At 39.6% G+C, this 16,973-nt stretch overlaps 1 protein-coding gene and 1 long non-coding RNA gene across 2 annotated transcripts; one reads left to right on the top strand and one right to left on the bottom strand.

The window, feature by feature from the left end:
• Positions 1-2,359: 2,359 nt before the first annotated feature.
• LOC135155250 (uncharacterized protein K02A2.6-like) lies at positions 2,360-10,913 on the bottom strand. Its single transcript, XM_064104170.1, has 2 exons — positions 10,807-10,913; positions 2,360-5,450 (listed from the first exon to the last, which is right to left on the bottom strand). Exons 1-2 carry the CDS (start codon positions 10,911-10,913, stop codon positions 2,360-2,362), a joined length of 3,198 nt encoding a protein of 1,065 aa, XP_063960240.1.
• A 1,196-nt stretch (positions 10,914-12,109) lies between these two features.
• On the top strand, positions 12,110-16,973 carry LOC129266705 (uncharacterized). The gene is made up of 4 exons (XR_010294471.1): positions 12,110-12,220; positions 13,979-14,105; positions 14,714-14,846; positions 15,411-16,973. It is a non-coding gene; the product is annotated as an uncharacterized LOC129266705 (long non-coding RNA).

The raw sequence follows: 16,973 nt of genomic DNA, 5'->3' as shown, positions 1-16,973 counted from the left end.
GACCCAAAGGAAACTTCTATTGGACTGTCAGAATAATTCTATTGGACCAACAGAAAACCTCTATTGGACCATCAAAAATATTCCATTAGATCCACAGGAAACTTCTATTGGACCGACAGAATATTATATTGGACCAACAGAAAACCTCAATTGGACCATCAAAAACTATTCTATAAGACCCACAGGAACCTTCTTTTGGACCGACAGAATAATTCTATATGACCAACAGAAAACCTGTATTGGACCATTAAAAATATTCCATTTGACCCACAGGAAACTTCTATTGGACCAACAGAATAATTCTATTGGACCAACAGAAGACCTCTATTGGACCATCAAAAATATTCTATTATACCATGGACCTATTACGAATGGACATTCAACGAATCCCCTCCTTTGACCCAAAGACCGTCGCCGCTAATCCTTTTATAAACAGAGCGCTGGCAGCTGACACCCATCAAGCCGGTCGTAAAACACGCTCTCACTGATGGACAGCGGAAATCTATTGTACGCTGCTCCTACCCATTGCGATGTTGTTCGTTCACTTTATCAAAAGCAACGCACAGCAGCGAACGTTAGCGCTATGAAAATGATAGCAGAAACAAGAAAACAGGCGTGCATAAACGTATTTTTTACGTACATCGCTAACAACCGGAAATGAAATGCATTGACATCACCTTGCAGATCCGTATATCTACGGCAAAAAAGCAGTTGAAATTTGACGAAAAAATCTGCGGAAAAACGTTTAAATTTCATCTTTTTCGGACAGTATTGATGTCGATAGTAGCGCTTACCTTCGGTCAGAAGTTGATTTTCATTTGGGCATAAAATTCCACAGGATTGATGAAATTTAACGGGATTTTTTTTGATGGACAGACGACAATCGCACATTATAGAGAGCCTAAAATAATGTACTGAAAAACCGGATATGAATTGCGCATTGCATTCTAGGTAATGTAGGGACTTTCCCTATTGGCAATCGGGGCTACAACATGACCGTCTTTGGTCGAAAGAGGGCCAGTGATCGATCGGTGACGATCATCGGCCGAAAGGAGCTTGTGTAAACAATCGCCCCGGGCGGTCGTCGTAAAAAACGCGTAAAGAGAAAGTTAAGGGGTAGACAGCAATTTTGACAGCTGGAAACAGGTGGTGGTCATAAAATGCTCTCATTGAATGTCCATTCGTAATACATGTAGGTCCATGATTATACCCACAGCAAACTTCTATTGGCCCGACAGAATAATTCTTTTTGACCAACAGAAAACCTGTATTGGACCATCAAAAATATTCTATAAGACCCACAGGAAAATTCTATTGGCCCGACAGAATAATTCTATTGGACCATTAAAAATATTTTATTAGACCCACAGGAAACTTTTATTGGACTGTCAGAATAATTCTTTTGGACCAACAGAAAACCTGTATTGGACCATTAAAAATATTCCATTTGACCCACAGGAAACTTCTATTGGACCAACAGAATAATTCTATTGGACCAACAGAAAACCTCTATTGGATCCTCAAAACCTATTCTATAAGACCCAAAGGAAACTTCTATTGGACTGTCAGAATAATTCTTTTGGACCAACAGAAAACCTGTATTGGACCATTAAAAATATTCCATTTGACCCACAGGAAACTTCTATTGGACCAACAGAATAATTCTATTGGACCAACAGAAAACCTCTATTGGATCCTTAAAACCTATTCTATAAGACCCACAGGAAACTTCTATTGGACTGTCAGAATAATTCTATTGGACCAACAGAAAACCTGTATTGGACCATCAAAAATATTCTATAAGACCCACAGGAAAATTCTATTGGCCCGACAGAATAATTCTATCGGACCAACAGAAAACCTCTATTGGACCATCAAAAATATTCTATTAGACCCACAGGAACCTTCTTTTGGACCGACAGAATAATTCTATTGGACCAACAGAAAACCGGTATTGGACCATAAAAAATATTCCATTTGACCCACAGGAAACTTCTATAAGTTGGACCAACAGAAAACCTCTATTAGACTGTAGAATCACTCGGAATAAACAGATAATACAAGGGTAGTAGTACGGTTTGTTGTGTGACTTTACTCCGTTTCACTGTACATGTGTTAGTCTTCAATCAAGTCGTTATAATATTCCCACATCTCCCCCCAAGCTTATTAACAGTCCAGAGTTCCATGAAGTTCCAATTAATTCCAGAGTCCAAAATCTTAGTCCAAAATATTCCAAAGGAAGATCCGGCTATAGAGTTCACTGATAAGTTTCTTGAAAATGTTCTTTCAGTCTGAGTCCAGTTGTGTTTTAATTTCAACATTAACTATCCCAATATTACTGTCCAAAATCTTGTTTAGTTTAAAGAGACAGTCTGTTGGGCGGTTTTACAAGTCGTCCGGATCTTGTTCGTGTTTCCGTCATACCTCTTGTTGGTGATGCACCTTGCTGACTCGGGCCAGTCTGCTGGGTAGGCTGCAGGGTATCTGGCTCACCATCAGGATCATCAGGGCTGGTTGGCACGTCACTGGAAGGATCTGGCACTGTAGTCTTTGCCTGGTCCCGGATGGAAATCAGTGCCTTCCGATTGCGACGTATTGTACCATGCTCTGTCTGGACATGGTAGGATCTTGGTTGTATTGCTTTCTGGATAACTCTCCCATAGCGAGACTGATCACGGATCCAAACCAAATCTCCTGGCTGTAGCTCTGGAAGCTCACGTGAGTCATGACGTCTGTTGTAGGTCATCATCTGATCTGACCGGTACTTCTCCTCTTTCTCTCTCACAGATTTCAGGTCCTGCTGTTGTAGTTGTGGCAGGAGCGTGTGTGGTAACACAGGAACCTGAGTTTTCAATCTCCTGCCCATGAGAAGTTCTGATGGAGCTAGCCCATTTTGGAGTGGAGATACTCGGTAGCTGAGAAGGGCTAGGTTGATGTCATGGTACTTTTTCAGCAATGCTTTGACAGCGCGAACTCCTCGTTCTGCCTCACCATTTGCCTGTGGGTACCTTGGAGAACTGGTAGTATGGACAAATCCATACACTTCAGCAAGCTTTCTGAAGTTCTCATTGGCAAATTGTGGGCCATTGTCTGATACTACAAGGTCTGGAATCCCATGTGTTGCAAAGATCTCTTTCAGGGAAGAAATCACTGCTGCTGTTGTCTGACCTTGCAGTTGTTTGATTTCAATCCACCTTGAGTAGTAGTCAACGACTATCAGGAATGTTTTTCCTTTGTGTTCGAACAAGTCCATTCCAAGACGTTCCCATGGCCTTGAAGGGAAGGACGAGGTCATCAAAGGCTCTTGGACTTGTGGTCGATGGATAGCACAGGTTGTACAGTTTGAAATCATTTCCTCCAATGATGTTGATAGACCTGGCCACCACACTGATTCTCTGGCTCTTCCTCTGCATTTGGTTATTCCTAGATGTCCTTGATGTAGCTTCTCAAGGATATCAAGTCTCAGAGCTCTTGGAATCACCAATCTTTCATCATAGACCAGCAAGTCATCTACCACACTCAAGTGTCCTCTCTGCTCAAAGTAGTTCTTCAGGATAGGGTTGTGTGGCATATATTCTGGCCATCCCTTGATACAGTAGTCCCTGACTTTTGCACATACTTCATCTGCTTGTTGTGCTTTTCTGATTTCATCTAGTCTTTTCACTGTTACTGGTAGGTTGATGGTTGATGTTGACGCATAGGATTCAACCTCCTCTATGAAACTGACATCACTCCTTCCTGGCCTCTCTACTGGCGCTCGTGACAAGGTGTCAGCTGAAGTCTGCTGTTTTCCAGGAACATACAGAGTCTTTGCGTCAAATCTCATCATTCTCATTCTGAAGCGTTGGAGACGTGGAGGCATTTTGGCAAGTTCCTTCGAGTTCAGAAGTGTGACCAATGGCTTATGGTCAGTTTCTACTTCGAAGTGAAGACCCAGGACATACTCAGAGAATCTCTCGCATGCCCAAGTAGCTGCCAGTGCTTCCTTTTCGATCACAGCATACCTCTGCTCAGTCTCTGTCAGTGATCGAGATGCATAACACACTGGTCTACGTTTTCCATCTCTCTGCACTTGATACAGGATTGCACCAATTCCGGCACAGGATGCATCTGCTGCAATGACTGTTGGTAGTTCAGGATCATAATGAGCCAAGACTTCTGTTGAGATCAGCATCTCTTTGATCTGTTTGAAAGATCTCTGTTGTACTTCTGTCCAGCACCATATATTGTCCTTCTTCAGAAGTTGATGTAGTGGTTCACTGATAGAAGCTAGTGCGGGGAGGAATTTCCCCACCTGGTTCACCATTCCTAGGAATCTTTGTAACTCCTTCACTGTACGTGGAGCTGGAAAATCACGAATGGCTTTTGTCTTGCTTGGATCAACTTTGACACCAATTCTGTCTATGAAGTGCCCCAGGAACTTCACTCTCTGTTGTGAGAATTCACACTTGTCATGGTTTAGTGTGATTCCTGCTTCCTGCAAACGTTGAAGGACAGCTCGAACTCTGGTGTCATGGTCTGCTTGTGTTACACCATGGATTAGCACATCGTCCATGTGGCAAATCACTCCATCAAGTCCTTCCAGGATATTTGACATCGTTCTTTGGAAGACCTCAGGCGCAGACGTTATGCCAAATGGCAGTCGGTCGAAGCAGAATCTCCCAAATGGAGTGACGAAAGTTGTAAGCAGCTTGGACTCATCACTTAGTGGTATCTGCCAAAAACCACTGTTGGCATCTAACTTTGTGAAGATCGTACTCTTTCCCAGTTTTGCAAGGCTTTCATCCACTGAAGACATTGGATGAATCTCTCGTTCAACTGCTTTGTTCAGTGATGTGAGGTCTACACAAATTCTAACTGAACCATTGGGCTTTAGTACTGGAACCATCCCTGAACACCACTTTGTTGGTTCGGTCACTTTTGAGATTACCCCTTGCTTCAACATGGACTCTAGTTCTTTCTTCACCTTGGGTAGGAGTGGGAGCGGAACTTTCCTGGCTGTGTACAGGCACATTGGTTTGACATCTGGAGCCAATGTGATCTGGTATGCTGTCTTCAGTTTTCCCAATCCAGTGAAGAGCTGTGGGAATTCAGCCTTGAAGTTTGCATTTTCTCCATTTTGGTAGTCTACTTCCTCCACCTTGCAGATTAGATTCAAGTCTGAACATGCCCTCCTGCTCAGCAATGAACATCTCTGATTTTCAACCACATAGAGAGTTTCCTTGATCTGTTTATCTCTATGCTGGAGGGTTGCTGTCATCTGTCCAATTACAGTCAGAACCTTTTCTCCCGGACCAAGTAACTTCTTGTTTGTTGGTTGTAGGTTATTTCTGTTCAGCCATGGAGTAGAATCAGACAGCACAGTAACTGATGCTCCAGTATCTAGTTTGAAGTGTGTTTCAAGCCCATCTACAAGAATAGCTGCACTCCAGTATGTCTTCTCATTCTCTCTGATTTCGCCAAGAAAGGGGATGTCAATGTCATCGAAAGCATCAGAAGCATCCACTTTGCTCACTTTAGCTTTTCCTTTTGTTCCTTTTGTTTTCCTTTTCCTGGATTTTTGTTTCTACACACAGACTGGAAGTGACCCATCTTTCCACATTGATGGCATTTTGCATCTTTTGCGGGGCAGTCGGCACGTACATGATTCTGCCTTCCACACCACTTGCAGTTTCCTTGCAGATTTTGAGGTGTTTTCTTTGAGAAATTTCCCCTGCGCTTGTGTCTGACATGCTCTATGGATGAGTTTGAACTCTCACTCTCAGGAAAACCTCTCACGACAGGCTTGTTTTGTTTCCTGGCTTCTGCTTGCCTACTCAACTGTATAGTCCGGGTTATAATTGAGCAAGGTGCCACAAGAAAAAGGAGAAATTTTCATATAGTGCTTCTAGACCAGTTTTTTACGCTGAATATGAATATATGAGGTAACCAGGCTGTATCCTGAAAATTAACCCGTGAGGGCGCTTTTTTCAAAATGGCCGCCAAATTTTCAGAACATTTGAATTTTCGTACATAGATTTTGACATAAATATTCCATTGCCACAAAATTAGTGTCATATGAAAGACAAATAAATTTTCTACAATTTGGTACTATTTATAGGGGATAAGTAGGTCATTTGGCTGAGATTTTAAGTAGAAAACTGCAATTTTTGTCATTTTTTCCCAAAAATTGAAAATTTTGCAAATACATGATTTTACATAATTCTGAGAAAAATGAATGAATTACCTTGAAATGTTCCAGAAAACTTTATTGACATACTATTATCATGTGGATGAAATTCCAACTCTGTATCATTCTTCTTAGCAAATTTATAAGGTATCAAACTTGAATACTTCAATTTCAGAAATGTCGCTTTTTGTATGCATTTCCATAGACTAATACGTATAACATGTACTGTACATGTATAATATGTATAATGTATAGTTTAATAAAATTTAAATGCAATTATCTCCGCTTTTTAACCACTTGGAGAGTTAAGAGTAGGCTTTTCTCTATCAGCTACATAAAACAAAATGTTGGCACATCGAGGCCTAACACTCTCATGGGGTGGGGGTGTCGAAGCCCCCCCCCGCCACCCCCTTTGGCTATATCATGTTGTTGTATATTGCCTATTTATTGGAAAATCACTATTTTTTGAAGCACCCATCGAGGCAAAAGGCATTTCTGCTATACAGTACAGCCACTTTAATTACTTTGAAACCACTTGGAGAGGAAAAGAGTAAGCTTTGTCATGTTTGTTCTACCAGCTATATCAAAAGAAGTGGCACGTACATCGAAGCCAACCCCTCTCGGGGGGATGGAGGGCGCTGGGAAAGTCACCCCTCCCCCTTTTGCTTATTGCCAATGTATTTGGAAATTCACCATTTTGGACCCAACATGGAGGCAAAAAAGCGTTTGTGCTTAATAGTATTTTATTAATTTTGAGAGAGTAGAGTTTGTTCTACCAGCTACATAAATAAGCGCTAGCACATCGAACCCTAGCCCTCTCAGGGGCTGTCTAAGTCACCCCCTCCTCTATATCATGTATGTTGCCTATTTATTGGAAATTTCACCATTTTGGATCACCCATTGAGGCATAATAAGGGCGTTTCTATATCATACAGCCAATTTTATTTTCTTGCAATTACTTTGAGAGAAAAGCGTAGGCTTTGCTCTATCAGCTACAATCTATTAAGAAGCGCTGGCACATCGAAAAATATCCCTCTCAGGGGCTGTCTAAGTCAACCCCTCCCCCTCTATATCATGTATATTGCCTATTTATTGGAAATTACACCATTTTGAATCACCCATTGAGGCAAAAGTGCGTTTCTACTATATAGCCAATTTCATTTTCTTGCAATGACTTGGAGAGGAAAGAGTAGGCTTTGCTCTATCAGCGCAGCTGCATATAAACAAGTGCTGGCAAAGAAAAGCCTACCCCTTCCGGGAGGCTGTTGAAATCACCCCACCCCTTTTGCATTATTGCCTATTTATTGGAAAATTCACCATTTTGGAGCCCCAATTTAGGCAAAAAGGCATTTCTGATATAGTTCTGCCACTATTACTGCCTTGAAACCACTTAGGGAGTAAAGAATAGGTTTTGCTTTATCAGCTACATAAAAAGATGTGCTGGCAAATAAAAGCCTACTCCCTTTAGGGGACTGTCGAAATTACCCCCCCCCCCCCCTTGAAATTCACCATTTTGGAGCCTCCATTGAGGAAAAAAGGCGTTTCTGATATATAGTTCTGCCACTTTTAAATCCTTGAAACCACTTAGGGAGGAAAGAATAGGTTTTGCTTTATCAGCCACATATAAAGAAGTGCAGGCAAACAGCAGGAGGCTGTCGAAATCACCCATCCCTTTTGCATTATTGCCTATTTATTGAAAAAATCACCACTTTGGAGCCCCCATTGGGGCAGATAGTCATTTCTGATTATGTTTCTGCCTTTTTTCACCCTTGAAAACTCTTGGAGAGAAAAAATAGGCTTTGCTTTAACAGCTACATATAAAGACATGCTCGCAAATAAAAGCCTATCCCCATCAGAGGGCTGTTGAAATCACCCCACCCCTTTTTCATTATTGCTTATTTATTGGAAAATTCACCATTTTGGAGCCCCCATCGAGGCAAAAAGGCGGTTCTGATATATAGTTCTACCACTATTACCGCCTTGAAACTACTTGGAGAGGAAAGAGTAGGCTTTCCTCTAACAGCTACATATAAAGAAGTGGCTCTACTATATACCAGAAACACTTTTTTGCCTCAATGGGGCTCCAAAATGGCGAGTTTTCCAATGAATTGGAAAAAATCGTAAAAAAGGTGGGGTAACATCTATATAGTCCCCTGAAGTGGGTCAGGTTTCGATATGGCAGCAATTCGTTATATATAGCTGAAAGATGAGAACCTACTCTTTCCTCTCCAAGTGGTTTCAAGAAAATGAAATTGGGTGTTTTATACAGCATAAGTGCATATCGCCTCAATGGGGGCTCAAAAATTGTGAATTTTCAAATAATTAGGCAATAATGCAAGAGGGGTGGGGTGATTTGACAGCCGCCAAGATAGGTAAGCTTCAATGTGCCAGCACTTCTTTGTAGAGCAAAGCATATTCTTTCCTCCTTAATCGGTTTCAAGGCAGTAAAAGTGGCAGAACTTTATATCAGAGATGTCTTTTTACCTCAATGGGGGCTCAAAAAAGGTGAATTTCCAATAAATAGGTAATAACGCAAAGGGGTGAGGGGGTGATTTTGACAGCCCCCAGAAGGGGGTAGGCTTTTATTTGCCAGCACAAAATTGTGTAGCTGATAGAGCAAAGCCTATTCTTTCCTCTCTAAGTGGTTTCAAGGCAATAAAAGTGGCAGAACTATATATCAGAGACGCCTTTTTGCTTCAATGGGGGCTCCAAAATGGTGAATTTTCAACAAATAGCCAAAAACCGAAAATTAGTGGGGTAACTTCTACAGCCGCTTGAAGGAGATACGCTTTGATTTGCCAACACTTCTTTATATGTAGCTGATAGAGCAAAGCCTACTCTTTCCTCTCCAAGTCATTGCTAGAAAAGAAATTTGCTGTGCTATGTAGTAGAAACGCCCTTTGCCTCTGATGCAAATTGTGACTGTCCAATAGATAGTCAATTACCGAAAATTGGTGGGGTAAATTCTACAGCCCCCCTGAACATTCTGAAGGGGATAGGCTTTGATTTGCCAACACTTCTTGATATGTAGCTGATAGAGCAAAGCCTAATCTTTCCTCTCCAAGTCATTGCAAGAAAATAAAATTGGCTGTACTATATAGTAGGAACGCGCTTTTGCCTGAATGGGTGATCCAAAATGGTGAAATATCCAATAAATCGGCAATATACATGATATAGAGGGGGGGGGGGGGTGACTTAGACAGCCCATGAGAGGGCTATGGTTCAATGTGCCAGTGCTTATTTATATGTAGCTGGTAGAACAAACTCTACTCTTTCCTCTCTAAGTGGTTTCAAATCAATAAAATGGGGTGTACAACAAAGCACAAACGATTTTTGGCCTCAATGTTGAGTCCAAAATTGTGAATTTTCAAATAAATTGGCAATATTTAGCAAACCCCCCCCCCCCCCGCCGAGAGGGGTAGGCTTCGATGTGCCACTTTGTATGTAGCTGGTAGAACAAAGCCTATATACTCTTTCCTCTCCAAGTGGTTTCAAAGCAATCAAAGTGACTGTACTGTATAGCAGAAATGCCTGTTTTTGCTTCAATGGGTGCTCCAAAAAACAGAGATTTTTCCAACAAATAGGCAATATACAACAACATGATATAGCCAAGGGCAAGGGGGGGGGGGTGACTTCGACACCCCCACCCCATGTGAGGGTCAGGCCTTGATGTGCCAACATTTTGTTTTATGTAGCTGATAGAGAAAAGCCTACTCTTAACTCTCCAAGTGGTTAAAAAGCGGAGATAATTGCATTTAAATTTTAAACTATTTTAAACTATACATTATACATGTACAGTACATGTTATACGTATTTAGTCTATGGAAATGCATACAAAAAGCGACATTTCTGAAATTGAAGTATTCAAGTTTGATACCTTATAAATTTGCTAAGAAGAATGATACAGAGTTGGAATTTCATCCACATGATAATAATATATCAATAAAGTTTTCTGGAACATTTCAAGGTAATTCATTCATTTTTCTTAGAATTATGTAAAATCATGTATTTGCAAAATTTTCAATTTTTGGGAAAAAATGACAAAAAATGCAGTTTTCTACTTAAAATCTCAGCCAAATGACCTACTTATCCCCTATAAATAGTACCAAATTGTAGAAAATTTATTTGTCTTTCATATGACACTAATTTTGTGGCAATGGAATATTTATGTCAAAATCTATGTACGAAAATTCAAATGTTCTGAAAATTTGGCGGCCATTTTGAAAAAAGCGCCCTCACGGGTTAATTTTCAGGATACAGCCTGGTTACCTCATATATTCATATTCAGCGTAAAAAACTGGTCTAGAAGCACTATATGAAAATTTCTCCTTTTTCTTGTGGCACCTTGCTCAATTATAACCCGGACTAGTACTGCTTTTGTGAGAGTAAGGTCTTCTCTAGACTGCAGTTGATCCGAAAGTGAGTCATCTAGCACTCCAACTACAATTCTGTCTCTTATTAACTCTTCCTTAAGCGTCTTGTAGTCACAGTCCTCAGCAAGTCTGTACAAATCATTGAAAAATGTGTCTACACTCTCTCCTGATCTTTGTACTCTTTTGTTGAATTTTGCTCTTTCAACAATGATGTTTTTCCGTACATTGAAGTATTTATTCAACGCCGTTATCACTTCATCATACTTCGCCGATTTCTCTTCTACACCGAGAGATACGATGATGTCATCCGCACAATCACCCATAGCATACAACAGTGTACTGACCTGTTCCCCGTCGGGTTTGGCCGCCATGCAGGCCCGATGCCGTGCGATAGCGTTCAAATCGTCGTGCCCATTTTGGCCATTGTTCAGCTTGATTTAGTCCTCCTACTTTGTCAAAACTGTCTGGCAATGGTAAACTTGAACTCTCCATTGTTCATCACGACGCTGCCACCATGTAGAATCACTCGGAATAAACAGATAATACAAGGGTAGTAGTACGGTTTGTTGTGTGACTTTACTCCGTTTCACTGTACATGTGTTAGTCTTCAATCAAGTCGTTATAATATTCCCACATAGACCATCAAAAATATTCTATTAGACCCACAGGAAACTTCTATTGGACCGACAGAATAATTCTATTGGACCAACAGAAAACCTGTATTGGACCATCAAAAATATTCTATTAGACCCACAGGAAACTTCTATTGGACCGACAGAATAAGAAAATCCACAAAAAGAACAATGTAGTTATGAGTGTTAAACCATGGAGCTAAAAAGGGAGATGGTTAAATCAAAGTTTGAATGTTTGACGTCACTTGCAACCAACTCTCCCATGTTGTTTAGGCCTAATGCAAATTCCTTAAATTTGCCATTTTTGAAAAGAATATTGCAATCGATTGTGACATTGATATCAGATCAAACTCTTACCTACATTGTATGCTTACGATATATAATCAAAATTATGTTGATATACATGTATATGCATCTGTGAGACAGATCTATTCTTTCAAGAAAAAAACTAAAATTATGGCATTTACATGCATAGGATATGGGAGAGCAGCTCATGATGTATCAAAATCCACATGTTGAATATTCATGACCTTGTTGTTTTCAGTAGATTTTCTATAAGCCTTCACTCACATTTTTCTTAAACAAATCAAGATTCATGGTGAACTTCCCCTTTTAATACGGAATTTAGCATTTTTTTTCACGCCCTCTATAGGAACAAAATTACAAAATGCGAGCGTGGAGCTCGAGCGGAAAATTTTGAGCTACGTATGGAGGTAAAAAATTATATAAATATAACCTGAATATTAATAGTTTCTCCGTTTAATTTTTGTTTAATTGTAATTTTCGGATATCCCGAAATTTCCTGGAATTTTTTCATTTTCCGAACCTTTCCTGGAAAAGTCAAAATTTCCTAATATTTCCCGAATTTCGGGAAGAATGGAAACACTGGATTAATACACAGTAGCGAGTATCCTCTGTATCTCCTTTCGTTTTATAGAACTTCTGACCAGCAGCAGCAGCAGAGCCTCAGAGGGGTGCAGATCTTAGGGAGAGTTCGAACCATAGGAGTCATATCATCAGGCGGACTCACATCCATTGCTACAAATGTAAGCTATTGTTGTCAAGCTATTGTCAATAAAGAATCCTGTACAAGCTTATATGTTCCAACATCATAATGTAATGTTTTTTTGTTCGGTTTAATTGCAACACCGGCAACAAGGTAGGCTGAGCCGGGACCGCCATATCGCAACCAACCAACAGCAATGCGTATCCAATGTGATGTCAGTTACATCATCGCGCATCAAATATGCAAATTATACATATGCAAATGAGACATATTACTACAATTGTGACCCATACCCTTTTCTTGAAAGATTTGTCCATATCTCCAATATATATACTTCATACATACTCTTTATGTACATGTACTAAAGACAATAAATATGTACTTCCATTTTTTGTATAAATTGTACTTAATAATAATACTTGTAATACTTCATACATACTTTTAACATGCTTTATACTTATTTTATACATGGATCATACATTTTTGTCTCACCTGCATAGCAGAGTGAGACTATAGGCGCCGCTTTTCCGACGGCGGCGGCGACGGCGACGGCGGCGGCGGCGACGGCGGCGGCGGCGTCAACACCAAATCTTAACCTGAGGTTAAGTTTTTGAAATGACAGCATAACTTAGAAAGTATATGGACCTAGTTCATGAAACTTGGCCATAAGGTTAATCAAGTATTACTAAACATCCTGCCTGAGTTTCATGTCACATGACCAAGGTCAAAGGTCATTTAGGGTCAATGAACTTAGACCATGTTGGGGGAATCAACATCAAAATCTTAACCTAAGGTTAAGTTTTTGAAATGTCATCATAACTTAGAAAATATATGGACCTAGTTCATGAAACTTATACATAAGGTTAATCAAGTATCACTGAACATCCTGCATGAGTTTCACATCACATGACCAAGGTCAAAGGTCATTTAGGGTCAATGAACTTTGGCCGAATTGGGGGTATCTGTTGAATTACCATCATAACTTTGAACGTTTATGGATCTGATTCATGAAACTTGGACATAATAGTAATCAAGTATTACTGAACATCCTGTGCAAGTTTCAGGTCACATGATCAAGGTCAAAGGTCATTTAGGGTCAATGAACTTTGGCCAAATTGGGGTATTTGTTGAATTACAGCCATAAATTTGAAAGTGTGTTGGTCTAGTTCATAAAACTTGGACATAATAGTAATCAAGTATCACTGAACATCCTGTGCGAGTTTCAGGTCACATGATCAAGGTCAAAGGTCATGTAAGGTCAAAGAACTTTGGCCACGTTGGGGGTATTTGTTGAATTGCCATCATATCTCTATAAGTGTATTGGTCTAGTTCATAAAACGTGGAAATAAGAGTAACCAAGTATCACTGAACATCTTGTGCGAGTTATAGTAGTTTTCAAAATCAGCACTGCTGCTATATTGAATCGCGTGATGCAGGTGAGACGGCCAGAGGCATTCCACTTGTTATACATTATCTATGGAATAGTGGCCCTTAGTAGAGGTGTTGTGGCTCAGTGGATAGGTCTCCTGACTTTGAACCACAAGGTCTGGGGTTCAAATCCCACCGCAGCACTTGCGTCCTTTGGCAAGGCGTTTATCTACATTTTCCACTCTCCACCCAGGTGAAGTAAATGGGTACCCGATACAGGAAGGAATTCCTTGAATGCTCGAGCATTCGATCAGGGTACCCGTGCTAAAGCCGGGGTAATAGTATGCAGCACATAGAAACATTGTATTAAGCACTGTATAAATGTTGCTTATTATTATTGACTTCAACCACATTTCTTTTTATCTTATAGACCAAGCAGGCCTCCATTGAAGGCAACATTCACACCGGTGCCCCGCCCCCATGGCTAACAGCAGACTCTGATGAAACAGGGACGTCAAGTGTGATTGGACCGGTAGAAGATGACTTCATCAAACATCGTAAGAATAACAAAGGCCTTGTCAGTCTATTGAGCATAATGCGCATGTAACTATGATCTAGATAGGCCATTTCATCTAGTGATTAATCGCCAACCTTTGTGTTACGAAGCCTAGGATTTGGAGCAAGGGAGGAAACTAGGAACTCTTCGCACCACGATGCATGATGAATTCGCAAACATAGAAAATGTAATTGTCATAAGCCCTTCATGACATAGAAAAACCAATGAGTGTCTGTCAGAAATTGGTGAATCAAAACAGCAGTTTCGTCCTGGACTCTGGACAAATTTGCAATATTTCTTAAGCTCTGAGACTTAAGACGAATCTGCTGTTCTGGTTCACCAATTTTCGACAAAGACCTCCCAACTGCGCTTTGTCATTCATTTTCAATACATAAACTGTGTTCTTGAATCTGTCATGCATCGTGCTGCAAAAGCTCCTCAACTCTTTGTGTGCTGGGCCATGAACTCCTCTGTGCTGAATTATTTTCATGGAGGGAAACAATGCATCGTTTGCTTGAGCGTGAAATGTGAAGTGGTGTGAAGTACGCGTGGAAAGGGTGAATAATAGTTGTGCTTTCAACAATGTTTTGCTTTGATTTCATATTGCAGTGAAGAGGGAGAAAAAGAAAAAGCTGAATCCAAACCGAGTCGGAGCCAATTTTGATCATGTGACTCCAACCAACGAAGAATGGCTGCCTTCATTCGGCAGGGTGTGGAACTCGGGTAGGAGGTGGCAGTCAAGGTAAAATAAAAGAAGTATGGATTTGACTTTAAATCCAATTTTAACTTTATAACGTTTTTTCACGATCTCATTTCTCTCATGATGTATTTGATTTATGCGTCATATGTTTACAGGATTCCACTTATCTGAAGTTTCCAGTTTTCTATGATGCAAAAAACAAAACAAAAATTCATTCAGGAAGAACAAGGAATTAACAGAATTTCACAGAAAATACACATTATCGGGCAAACCAATAGGAATCACCAAAACTAAGTTAAAATCATGGAAAAAAATAAAAAGTCAATCCAATAAAATCATATACCCAGGCCAGTATATAAATGTTTTTTGCCAATAAAATCATATTTGTTTATATATACCAGTTATTCTTTTTTCTGGAAAAATAATACTAGTAGATCAAAGTTACAACTGACTTGTGAGCAAGAAACATGTAGTCAGAATTCTGTCATTCTTCAGCCCCCATGATGTGCACATACCCTATGATAATTCATTTCAGAGTTTTATGAGAGACCCAAAACAATATTAATCATACCATTTTGTTTTCTCTTTTGCTGTGAAAATTTGCAGACACCAGTACAGGAAAGAGAAGAAAGAGGACGGAAGACAGAAGAGGAAAGCACCTCATACGGAAAGCAAGCCACCTTGAGACTCCGGCATTACACTATTTCACGTCACTTTGAAAGCTAATTGGAGACAGCAGGGACAGTCATTTTCTTCTGTTTACCAGCAAATGGAACATCTGTCTTACAAAGAGTTGCGATTGATCTGATCATTGCAACTATGGAAAGCCAGCAAAGTTAACATTCTTGACAATTTTGCGTGTTCTTTGTTCACAAAGGACATTTTGCAAATTTTCTGTAGAAAAAATTATGACACTGATGGATTTCCATAGAGTTACGATTGATTGGATCAATCGTAACTCTTTGTAAGACGGGGCCCTGGGCCACATCTTACAAAGAGTTACGATTGATCCAAGCAATCGTAACTCTATGGAAATCTATCAGTGTCATAATTCTTTCTTAATTCTACAGGAAATTTGCAAAATTTCCTTTGTGAACAGAGGCGAACACACCAGATTGTCCAGAAAACAATGAACTTATGAATATACTTCATATCTAGAAAACATTTAGAACTAACATGCATTTTAGATGTTGACATTGCTGGCTTTCCATAGTTGAGATTATTCAGATCGATCGCAACTCTTTTGTGAGACGGGGCCCTGTTTTGGTTCTTTAATTTTCATGTGAAAATTCATGAAGTTACCTTTAAAAAACAGAATTCGTGTTTTTGCTGTGCACATTTTCTATGACAAAATGGAATTTTAGATCAAGTTTGAAACAGTATTGCAGGTATTCAGAAAAAGGAACAGACCATGTTTTAAAACAGAAAATCACTATCCCTTTGTCCAGTTCAAATCACCAAAAAGTTGAAATTAAAATTCTAAAAATTCATAGCCTTGTTGGTCTGACAGATTTTCATCAAACCCTCACCAATATTTCTCTTAAATTTTTCTGCTTTTATTAAAATCAATCTATTGTAAAAGTGCACTTCCACTAAAATGAAAATATATATTTTTTTACATCATATTTTATAGTATAAGCCAGTTCAGGGTTAGCTCATGATCAACTTTTCTCAAATGACCTTTGTGATTTTTCATTAGGATAAGCACTATCATTTTCAAATGTAGATGTTGCGTAAGCTTTTACGGTAGAGTATTCAAATTCTAAGAACAAAAGGCATTGTATAGACCAGGTGACTAGAATAGTACATTAGTATAAAGTTTGGAAATCTGTTTTATTGTCAGCCTTTGGCACATTTGACTATTGTTTAGGCTACTGTCAAATACCAGTGATTATGAAGGCTCTATTTATTACTCTTCAGCTTGAATGTGATAAAATGAATATTTTGAAAGGAATACATGAATAATCATCAAATCACCAATGCCTATGTCAGTGAATTTGAAAGCCACCTTCATGGTTTATCTCAAATGACCTTTTTCTGCTCGTGCGCAGTTTACAACCGTGAACAGGCTTGACCTTCACACTGTCACAATGAAATACAATAGACATCCAATGAAATAGCTTCATGTACATGCTAATAAAAGAGACTTACACTTTGATTATTTTTAAA

The sequence above is a fragment of the Lytechinus pictus genome, chromosome 8 (genome assembly GCF_037042905.1).
Source record: "Lytechinus pictus isolate F3 Inbred chromosome 8, Lp3.0, whole genome shotgun sequence".
NCBI classification, from domain to species: Eukaryota; Metazoa; Echinodermata; class Echinoidea; order Temnopleuroida; family Toxopneustidae; genus Lytechinus; species Lytechinus pictus.
The sequence above is the reverse complement of the archived record's forward strand: the minus strand, read 5'-3'. Positions and strand labels throughout refer to the sequence as shown.

Coding starts and splice junctions, on each gene's coding strand:
- LOC135155250 (XM_064104170.1), bottom strand. CDS start 10,913: ATGGCGGCCAAACCCGACGGGGAACAGGTCAGTACACTGTTGTATGCT. Junction 5,451..10,806: donor GTAGAAGAGAAATCGGCGAA/GTATGATGAAGT, acceptor TGGCGAAATCAG/AGAGAATGAGAAGACATACT.